Here is a 12,138-nt window from a genome sequence, read left to right as displayed (position 1 = left end):
ACCGGGTTGTCATTTTAAAATTGAAAGAGTTACCTAAAGTAGCAAATAAGTTGGTGATTTGGGAATCGAGAATTATACTATAATAAGTACAAAAACTGAAAACACATTCTTAGCGTATTGGACGGCATCTCTTCACTTTTTGGACAATGTATTGTCCCATTTTAACGAGAAAAACAGTGAGAAAATTTTCCCGCGAAAACACAGATATCGTAAAATTGTCAAAAAGTTCCATTACATTTTTTTTAATTGAAGGTAGTAGATGGTAAATCTATATTTACCAAAATTTTACATGGTTTCATTCAATTTCAATATATTTCTTTATATGTAGTTAGAATTTTATTATTGTATAGTGAAACAAGGGCGTTTTTTATTAGCTGCAAATTTTCCAATAGCAAGGTGTATTTTTCAAGAACCAAATAAAACATTGTATTGGTACTGGTAGTACAGTACGTTGTGTCAGTGTGTTGGTGTCGCTCTCTATGATCGTATTCTGATCCTAAGATTTGTTGGTGTGTAAAAATTGAGTGTAGACAAGACAATGTGTGTGATTTATGTTTGGTTGTTGACAATATATGTTGACTCATGGTTGATATAATTGCACATTGCAATTATTCTAATTTTGATTTTCTATATTTATAAAATCATGTCAAAGTCTGGTGTTATTTTTAATGGTGAAAATACAAGTGATGTGAAAGATTATACCAACGACGCGAACGTCAACATGGGTGCTGCTATCAACGATAACTCTTGTTCTAAGCATTTAGAAACATTCAATTCCAAGGATAATAAGGCAGGACTCATTCCTTATCCCTGTGATTTTGACCACATATATGCTAGTAATATGAGTGAAAGTGAAAATAATGGGGATAAAAATTCGGAAATCGTACATTTGAAGGAACTACTTTTGTTGCATCTGGACCTTATCCAACAACAGTCGGAACAGCTAGTTACCAAAGATAAACAAATTACAGCTCTAAAGCAAGAAAATGACACTGTAAGAATAATATTTTATATTCATATATATTAATTGTCATCTTAACTTTATTACGGTTGACAGTTAAAACATTGTACACAGAAATGCATGCTAGTACAACAATCTACCACCAGAGCAGCACATTAAAGTAATAACTATTTCCAATAAAATGGTTTAAAATTCAAATCAAGGTTGCTGAGTTAGTTAATTTTTAATGTAATTGTAATATTTTAGGCATTTATACATTTAAATAGACATTCTTCCAATCAATAATATTTTTATAACAAAGATTTGCCTATTGTAAATAACTAAAGGGAGCTTGCATTTATTTTCTATACTTTTAAACTGGTAGAATTTATAACAGTTCTTAGCTAATGTTTCAGTCAGTTTTATATTTGTTGATGTTAAAAATCCCTCAGTAGGCTAAATATTGGATTTTGTGCCGACCATTAAAACATTTTAAAACCACCTTTAAAATGTTTTTACCATCTAAAGGGCAAAGTACAGTAAGCGGTCCCAGTTTTTGTATGGCTTAGTATTAACATTGATAGTTCATAACATCAAATAATATGTAACAATCGATATTAATATATGTAAAATACTAAATAAAAGTCAGGTTTGAAATGAAAATGATAATTTACTGTATAAGACACAACATAATAAATAATAAAGGAACCATGGGTACGGTCCAATAAGCGGACCCGGTTTTTTATATCGAAATTGGCAAACGATATTACTTAATCATAACCATCGATATAATCAATCGATACTGATGAATTATTTTTAACAACTTAAATAATCTATATGAACAGCTGTAAACACTTTCAAATAATACAATTAAGGTAATATTTTAAATTTCACGTAACATTGTGTATTAAAATGGCCGTCAATCTTAGGAAGCTTCACGAAATTGCTTTAAAAGACGATAAAAATATGTTTTTTATGGCTTCAGGATGTTGGGTTAGTACCTAAGAATCCATTATGTGATATTTGTGGAAAGGTAACAAATGTAACTGTCAGAGGAGCTAACATGGTCGTCTTCAGATGCAAAAAAAGAAGGTAATGGTGGACACAACTTTAGTAAAAACGTTTTCGTTCTGTTTCATTTAGTTAAAGTTATGAGTTATGGTTATGTTCATTTATTATTTGTTATCATTAAATTCACATTTTAATTTAAACATATGATTGTTATTACTTTTATATCGATTGATAGTCTATGATTCGATATGCGAATATTAGGTATCGATGATTATATTCTTCGATATAAAAAACCGGGTCCGCTTATTGGACCGTACCCGGAACCATAACCCTCAAATAAACAAGTAGTAAGTTATAGGTAATTGAAATAGTCACATTTAAATAAGTAATAAATAAATCATTAGTAAAACTAACTTATTAACACATTGGAGTCTGGCTCGCTATTTGCTGTTTTTATAACCCGGTCTGCATAAATTAATTGGTTTTCAGATTTTTTTTTTAGAAAACTGTTAAATATTATGTATAAGATACTATATTTTCTTGAAAGTTCTATCTTTCCTCTTTAAAATGATATGTAAAACTGTATTCCTATAAAATCTAATTAATTTTTTAAAAAATTCCAAAACTTACATTTTTTGACGAAAAAAAAAACTCCCACATGTCTTGTGTTACTTGAAAACTAACTTTTGAATAAATAAAACAAGTAATTTAAATTTTTTTAAGGCATTTACTATATACATATTTACAAATAATTATTTTAATTGCCAAAAAAAATTTCAAATGCTAAAAAAATGATTGTTGTCGTAGACAAACAGACTGACGACGCGCCAGGCCACGTCAGTGGATAAACAAAAGCCTCAAGCGGGTATGACGTAATAGCGCCTAGCGGGATTTTTCTGAACTAACCATTAAAGCTAGCTTTCTAATGCAGCTGACGGCACTCGAATATCACTCGAGCAACTCCGTATATCAATTGGCAAAGCTGTGCTCGAGTCACGCTCAAGCGCCGACCGGGGGTTTAAACAATGGCGCTCGCGTCTGGCTCGAGCGTAGACTCGAATGTGTTAAAAACTAACATAAGAAAAACACGGCTTATCTATGGTTTTTCAATGCTTATTTTGGTTATTTTCTAGGCTATACTTATTTTTATTTAATATATAAAATACTATGTATGTTTGTCACTCACTATATTATTACACTTTCTGTATTGAGGAATTTTAATTTCCATAGTGTAGTGTTGACCCAAAATTACATTTTAAATATAAAATATATATTTTAATTTTTAATATTTGATTTAACACATTCACTGATGTTTTATTGTTGCCTGGGATTGGTATCAGTAACTTATTGTCTCCTGTAAAAGGAATATCCCTCATCCCGGTTGATGAAACATTTCTACATCATCATCACTGTCGAAAGAGTCAATGTCAGTGTTGTCGGTTGAATTATTGTTTGTATCATTCAGTAGGACATCACTATTGTACTCATCCTCATTTGCATTACAGTAGCCATTTTTAGGCTATATAGTAATAAATTAAAATATCACTAAATTAAACACTACAGATCACACACAACAACAAGAATAATACATTAAAATTTTTAATAACAAATTCAACAATAATATTACAAAATAACAAATACAGCTATGGCCTAGACCTACACATCAGAAATACGTTACAATATTTATAGATTGTGCAGATAGCAGAGATTGCTTTTGTGAAGGCAGTTAGTCAAACCCACATGTATATATAGAAATTTATTACATAATTTCCTCAGATTCATTGTCATTTTCATATTCTCAATAAATTAGTTACTTCTTTCTGTTCATTGTTTACATGACAAATGACTGTAACTAATAAGTAGGAATCATATGTTTTGTTTAATAAATTGTAATATCGAATTATTCATTCGGTGAACAACAATCAAATCTATATATATAAAAATGAATGTTTGTATGTTTGTCCTTTATGGAATCGTGAACTATTGGACCGATCATGATGAAAATTTGTACGTATATGTATTTTTCCACGGAGAAGGTTTATAAGCTATGCCCATCCCTTTCCCGATTCAGGATTCCGCCCCACTGGTTACAGAAATACCCATAAGAAATGCATTGCAGCAAACATATGTTAACGTCTTTTCAAATTTTTAATCAGCTGTTCTTTGTAAACATATATTACACTTATAGTTTTAAAGCATAGAGTAAGCTTAAGAGAAACGACAAATTTTGTTTAAACTGTTTTTGCAATCACTGTTAAACATAGACTTTACTATCCAGATAATACAATTCAAATTTGACGTAAAAATTCACCTTTAACTGCAATATTTATTTAATATAAACCATGCTCATGCTTGATCAGAAGAGTAATGCAGATATCATAATTACTATCTTACGTTGGCTACAAATATAAAGAATGTTATAAAATCAACCTTAGTTGTTTTTTTGACAGAAGTATGGTTCTCAAAAACTCCGTGTGTACATATTCTCTCGATCGAGACAACAAAGCAAGCTCAATCGTGGCATCGGAGATATAACTAATTTAATCTAAAATTTATTATAGTAAAAAAAAAAATTTACTAAGTAATATAAGGACTTCGGTTCTTAAGATTTGCGTGCGAAGCCGTGGGTAACAGCTAGATAGAGGCAGGAATATGGTACATACCTTCATAATACGCCCAAGAGGCTCACGATGGAACGACTATCAATTATCTCAGCAATGTTTAGAATGTGATAGAAAAAGAATAAGTGAATATAGTGTACTGTTTTCAACGGGAAATTGCGTGCGAAGCCGCGGGCAACTTTTGCAAAAAATTATTGAAATGCGCAGCAAAGCGCGCCGGGCCCGCTAGTCATTTGATAAAAACAATTAAATAATGATTGATTCAAAAATATATTGGCTATAAACAATAAAAGATTTTAAATGTTTATACAGTTTTCTTTGGCTGAATCATCATGTTGTAGCCTTAGCATTATCAATATTACCTTTTTTTTTGTTGTTTTAAAATATTATCCATATTTATTTATGGTTTGGAACCATACACAGCAATGCAAAATGAAACATGAGTATGGACATAAGCGAAATATAAATTTGTCAAAGTTTTTAGGTCACAGTAATAACTCATTTTCCTAAGTGCATAGACGCCAGAATTTATTTTAATTAAGTGCTTATGAACAAGTTCGTCCCAATTTAGATGATGATCTATTGTTAATCCTAGAAACTTTTTGCTGTTATTTTTCAATTTGGGATGAATCACAAACTATTGTTGGGTCCTTTAAAATTCTGTTTTTGGGTGTTTTAAATGTTGCAAAGTTTGTCTTTTTTACATTTAATATTAAATTGTGGTTTTTTAAATCACATCCAATGTTTCCAATTCGATAATGTATGAATTTCTAATTCTTCTAAAGATTTTGATAACATCACTAGGTTTGCATCATCGGCAAAGCTCACTACTTGGCTTATATGACCAGAGCCTTGTCCATGCCACCCAGGTAACACCGGAACAGTAATGGATCTAAGAGAGACCCTTGGAGTACACCAAACCTTACAGCATTATAATGAGATGAGGCTTTAATAATGTTACTATGTTTTTATAAATTGGTTATTTCTATATATTGAAATCTGTCAGAGAGGTAAGATTGAAATCAGTTTTAGGTGCTTTTTGTTACTCCTAGGGCTTTTTATTTTTCTACAAGCTTATTAGAGTGCAACACTATCCACTATCCAAAGCTTTGAGATATCCATAAATACCTCATTTGTATGTATTCCTTTATTAACTTATGCAATAATTGTTCTAATAAATGACAGCAGCACTTACAACTGACCTTCTGGATCTAAATCCATGGTGGCCAATATCTAATAAATGAAATGTTTCTAAAAATTCTTTAAACGGTAAATATACTGCTTTTTCATAAATTTGTGTTCTCAATGCATGGACATATCATTGGACAAGAGGTCAGTGGACAATTCTGTACAAGATTATGAACTCTCCCTCTTCAATACCTGGCATCTTTTGCTCAGTCAGACCAGATAATTCATAATGTATAGTTGTGTAGGCTAGGCTACTTTGAAGTTTTACCTTTTTAATGTTATGAAGTGAGTGGAATTATTTAATTAATCAGTTTACAGCTTAAGTGAGTGGAAATATTTAATTGATCAATTTACAGCTTTATTGTGTATATTTTCCATTTAAACTTAAATTTTGTTCTTATTAAAATGGATGACAACGTTCCATTTGTCAAGTAGTTAGTGAAGATTGTTACACTCCAATTAAAAAACCCTGTAACATTTCAATGAGTCTGAAGAAAATGTACAAAAGTTATTTAAATTTAGAGTAAGTTCTTCAATTTCTACAATATGTGAGTAACATGAAAAGAAATACATATTAAAATACACCCATATTTTTGGTAAATACTGTTCTCTATAATCAATTACAAAAGTTCATAAGAAGCCTATTTATAAGGGCTTAAGAGAAATAAAACTTGGTCACTTATCATTGTTAAATCTCATTGAACCTGAAACAAAACTTAACATAATTGCTGGAAAATCTCTGTGTCCAAACTGTTTTTCAAAATTAGCTTCTTTTTCAAATCCAGAATCATCAGGTACATATGAAGGATTGGCTGATGCCTATATTCGTAATGAAGAAGCTATACAAATATTAGATTATGCTTTTTCCAATTTAGAACCAATTGTCTAATTGTTCCAATTGTTGTTTTGTTGCAATGCTTGTCTCCTGCTTCTAAAATAAGAAATCAGAGTTGTGGGAAAAGACTAGCAGCTATTGAGGTAAAGTAAAAAAATATCAGAGAATTTAAGAAAAAATTTTGAAACATGTTTTACAGCAATAGGTCTTAACACTGCCAGATAATGAAAAAATTAAGAGCTATAACTATCAAACACAGTATATTGTGATGTAATTAACCCTCCGAACGTCGGCTGACTTAAGTCGTTTTAAGTCGACAGCACCTTTCTCTAAACGTCGCCGTCTTAAAATAAGACGGCGGGCACTTGCCGATCAAATTAATTCAACCCGCACTATTATTAGCGTAATATTATATTATATATAATATTATAATAATATAACAACAGAGTGTTTATTTTAGAAGAGGGCTTATGTTAGCAGTAGGGTATAAACAAACAAAAAACCCGAAAACCAGTATACCTTTTGTCAACAGCTTGTCATGCCCAAGACCTACGGGTTCAAAAGTCACCATGAGGCTGTAAAGCCATACATGATACAACAGTATAATTTATACGACGTTCAGGGAACGTAATATGATGGACGCTCGGAGGGTTAAAAACCTGAAAAGTAAATTTTGACTTGTCTCTAAAGAAAATAAAGTAAATATACTAAGTTTAATACCTGACTCTTGGCCAAGGACAAAATTACTAGTGAGTTTAACGTTTCTGACCGTTTAATTAGACTTACCAGAAGTTTAGTAAAAGAACAAGGTATTCCTCCAGTTTTAGGGAAAAAGAAGGGGTAGGTGTAAGCGAAGAAACTATTGAAAAAGTCAGACAGTTTTATGAGAGATAAAAATATTAGAATGTGCTCAGGTAAGAAAAATTGCACTAAAGTAACTAAACAAACGTCTAGTGCTGTCAAATCTAAATGAGCTGTATGTGGCTTTAAAAAATACTTATCCAGATTATAACATAGGCAGGTCCAAATTTTTTTAACTGCGCCCATAATGGTGTGTCATCTTCTGGAACATTCTGTATGTGTTTGCCTTTACCATCAAAAATCAAACAAAGGGACGTGTGGCAGAAATCTGAAAGCTCCTTATTGCAACAATTCTCACAATTCTATAAATCTAAGGACATAAACAAAAAGGCATTATCTAGTCAAGATGTGAAAGAAGCAATCACTACTTCCAAACATAATTATGGCATAATTGACCTAAAGAAAGAAGATATTTTATTAAGGAGAAACTCCAATACACTGTATAGTCAGGGTTTGACGGTGCACGGTTTGTTCAACTTGTGTGTAAAAATTCAAAGTACTCAGTTGATATTAGCATTAAACCAACGGTACTTATGCACTATATGGACCCCACCTATTTTTTTTTAAATCGGCGGGTAGAGTAAGGTTATGTTATGTCAAATTACTATCATAACATAACCTAACCTAGCCTAGATCAAGAGACTAGGTAATGGACATACAGAGCGGTGTGTGAGCCATTGTCCAGCGCCTGGCGCACCTGTCACTGCTTGACAGACGCCTCGTAAGCCACTGGCACATACCGTGCAGTGATAGTACAGTCAGTCCATCGCCGTCGCTATGCTGATTTGGGAGCTGCCATCTACAGAAGAAGCCGTGGGTTTTTTCCAATCACGAGGTCTGCTGCATGACGAAATTATGTGAAGGAGGACATGCTACGAAGTTGTACCTGTATTTCTGCAACCAATACCCTTTTTGGAAATGCAATGTCAGACCGTGCAAGAAGAAAGTGGGGTTTTATGTCGGTTGGACAGTTGGGAATGTCTATGTAGTTGGATAAGAAAAAAAATAAAAACCTAGACATAACTGTTCATGAGCATCTTCTATTGGATCATCGATTAGAAAAAAACTCTTGAAAATTCCAAACTACCTAAAAGCTAAAAAAGACTTGTCAAACAATGGTTTCACCTCGATAACAAATAAGCGACTCATAACCAAGATAAGATATTCACCAATATGCTGACGGAACTCATGTGGAACTACAAGCCTTCCTTCTAAAGAAAAAGCGTTTAATCCCTGTTGAGAAACTTCACAAACAAAAAGAGAATAAAATAGTAGACACTATAGAAACTGATGAGAAACCAGCCAAGAAGACATGTTTAATAAAAATGTATTCAATTTTAACACATAATTTTACAGAAACATGGTCCCACCAAGTCAACATGACTTATCAGTGAGGTCCATAATGAAACTTAAAAATAGCAAGATACAAAATTCCATTACAGTTTTATGAATTGTTTGCTTTGCTTAGTTTAGTTTATGCTTTTACGAAGAATTTCATATTGCTTTTTGTGTAGCTGTGGTGCTTCTATAAATCCAGATTTTTAAATATTGGCATTTTATATAGTACTATGGGGATAATACGTACATTATCCAGAGTATAAATAGTAAATTATATAACTAGATAACAATAAATGTAAATAAATAAATGCAATGTCTCGAAAATTACTGCTTGTAACAGCCCTCCTCTGCAGCCACTGTCAATCCTAGCATCCAAGTACCCAACAAAAATAATGCAGGATAGAAGAGATCCATGCACAAAAACTCCTTTAGCTCTACCTTTACATGTTCAGACAACTCGCAAACCAGTCTTTTTAGAACTCCATCAAAGAAAAGGAGGGAGGATGAAGCACCACTACCAGAAGGCAAGAATATTCATCAACTCGTCAGCAAGGCTAATTCATAAATTTTCTCATGAGTGACATGTTAAATTTTGTGAAATGAAGCTCCTCTCTTATGTTTTCATTTTCCTCTACCAAAGAGCTCAACATTTCATCTTGTATCGAAATGTTAACATTATCTTTATCAATATGTTTACACAGTTCCAATATGTTTATACAGCTAGGTTGCTGATAGTTCACCAGATAATGAAAGGGGGCAATGGATTAAGACAGGAAACCAATCTCCTTACTTTCTAGATGGCTATATGTTGTACAAGTACTCTGATTCATAGTTGTTTCCGCCTCGAACATATCTGTTAATTAATATTTATATGGTTGGTGTTTACAAATTTTTTAATTCAGTCAAATAAGTAATAAAAATTATTGGACAGTACAGGGATTTAAACCCATGCTACTACAGTTCAACAGTTTTCAGAGATGGACTCCCTACTTACTGAGCTATATGAACTAGTAGATAGGTGATTGAATAAATGATGTCTTCAGCCAGATAAAACGCTGAGTTCAGTACAGATTAGAACAGCAGAGATTAACCCAGAGGGGGGGGGGGGTGTCAAACTGCAACCACAGTCCAGCACTAATTATCATATCAAGTCATCTACACATGTGATAACAACTGATTACTCACTCATAGATGAAAAATAGAACAATTGTACTTTTTTGTTTCAATTTTATAAATGTTGCGAATTGTTCACCTGGTTACTGGAGAATAAATCTTACTTGACACTTAGGTGTCAATTTTAGTACTAACAGAAACAGAGAAACCACTGCATTTCACCCAGAAAGCAGGAGCACAAAACTTCGTTTACTCGTGGGTCTTCCCCCACTCTCCATTATCAGGTATAAGTAGGTAAATACATGCATATGTATTATAAATATAAAAATGTAACAAGTGCCATGACCGACCTTGAATTTAGGTACTAGCTCAAAGGATTTTTTTTTTTTTACCGGAAGTGTGGCCGCCACCAAAACCCATACCGATGGACAGGGACATTTCCCGTTGGTAATTTCTGAACCTCAGATCAATTCACAGATAACCTAACCAGCACGTTATCTGAGGTGGGGAAAGTATCGAACGGAAATGCCCTTGGCATTATATACAGAGTGTTTACAAACTCTGGAAATATTTTGAAAATTTATTCATCATGACAAGACACATCATCTGCCTTTAGAACATTATATCTATGTTTTTTAGTTTTTATTTCAGAAAATAGTAAAAATGAATAGCTTAAATATGACACAATTATTTTTCTTGTAGTCTAATTCTAGACAAAATTCAATATGTCACATCATGTTTCAAGAAGGCGGACGGTTGTATTTAAAGCTTAATACTGTAAACATTTATTAAGAATATAAACATTTTGAAACCTATAAAATTCGGCCAAGAAATTAATATAGATGTAGGCATTTTACTGTTATAATGCACGGCAAAATTGTCATTGTTTACAGGTTTAAGGCATTTATATTATTAAAGTTATAAAAAATCAAATAAGAAATATACAAATATAATTATTAGGTGTACGCGATCACTGAGCATCAAAGTCTTCCGGTTCACTCCACATCAGAACATTACACAATTATTAACTTCTTGTTTTGGTTTAACATTTATATTATTAAAGTTATAAAAAATCAAATAAGAAATATACAAATATAATTATTAGGTGTACGCGATCACTGAGCATCAAAGTCTTCCGGTTCACTCCACATCAGAACATCTTCAACAATTAAACTTGTACGCGATCATGAGCATCAAAGTGAACATTTACACAATTATTAACTTCTTGTTTTGGTTTAACATTTATATTATTAAAGTTATAAAAAATCAAATAAGAAATATACAAATATAATTATTAGGTGTACGCGATCACTGAGCATCAAAGTCTTCCGGTTCACTCCACATCAGAACATTACACAATTATTAACTTCTTGTTTTGGTTTAACATTTATATTATTAAAGTTATAAAAAATCAAATAAGAAATATACAAATATAATTATTAGGTGTACGCGATCACTGAGCATCAAAGTCTTCCGGTTCACTCCACATCAGAACATTACACAATTATTAACTTCTTGTTTTGGTTTAACATTTATTGACTGAAAATGGTTTTTCATAGCAAGGCCGAATTATTTCATGAAATTAATTGTGTTTAAGCATTGTGTCGATGCGGTTTGAACCGAAAAACTTATGTAATTCATAATTTGTTATGTCTACACTGAAAAAAAGTACATTAATGTTAAAACACATATCAATCCAAATTTAGAACATCAAACAACTTGTATTTACATACTGAGGGAAACCTTATATTTTATAATTTACAATTTTTCCCATTTATTTTCATATTGTAATTCATTGGACACTTTACGTTTTGCTGATTTAGTGATCAAATAGTGCACTTGTAAATATTCAATAGTATTTCCTTGCTGTGTATTTAATTATATTTTCATAAATGAAACCATAGTTATTCATTAAATTTGATTTTCCAACATATTCGCTTTTGTTTTTTATGTAAACTATAAAATGAAAATATACTTACCCTATATCAACAGTAAGTTCTATCATTTACTTTAAATACGATTGTAGTATAGATATGTATGTAGATTATTTTGCCATTCACTTGTGGAAGTATACGTGAACTAGTGTTATATTAGATTTACAACCTAATAAAAACTTACCTAACCTAACTACCTGACTATTAGACCTACTCGTGGGTTGTATAAGATATATTAGAAACTAGTTTACAATATAGGACTTAAAGAATGCATAGTAAACAAATTAATAATAATTT

The 12,138-nt window shown here is 31.7% G+C and overlaps 1 protein-coding gene across 1 annotated transcript in view; it reads left to right on the top strand.

Annotated features, from left to right (window-relative positions):
* Positions 1-458: 458 nt before the first annotated feature.
* Positions 459-12,138, top strand: part of LOC124360691 (male-specific lethal 1 homolog) — a 38,162-nt gene continuing 26,482 nt past the window's right edge. Inside the window, exon 1 of the mRNA XM_046814516.1 lies at positions 459-994. Within this exon, the coding sequence (XP_046670472.1) occupies positions 644-994 (351 nt within the window). The 5' untranslated portion in view covers positions 459-643. The remainder of the gene's footprint in view (positions 995-12,138) is intronic.

The sequence above is a fragment of the Homalodisca vitripennis genome, chromosome 4 (assembly GCF_021130785.1).
Source record: "Homalodisca vitripennis isolate AUS2020 chromosome 4, UT_GWSS_2.1, whole genome shotgun sequence".
Classification (NCBI taxonomy): Eukaryota; Metazoa; Arthropoda; class Insecta; order Hemiptera; family Cicadellidae; genus Homalodisca; species Homalodisca vitripennis.
Note: the sequence above shows the minus strand (reverse complement) of the source record. Positions and strands in the feature narration are given on the sequence as shown.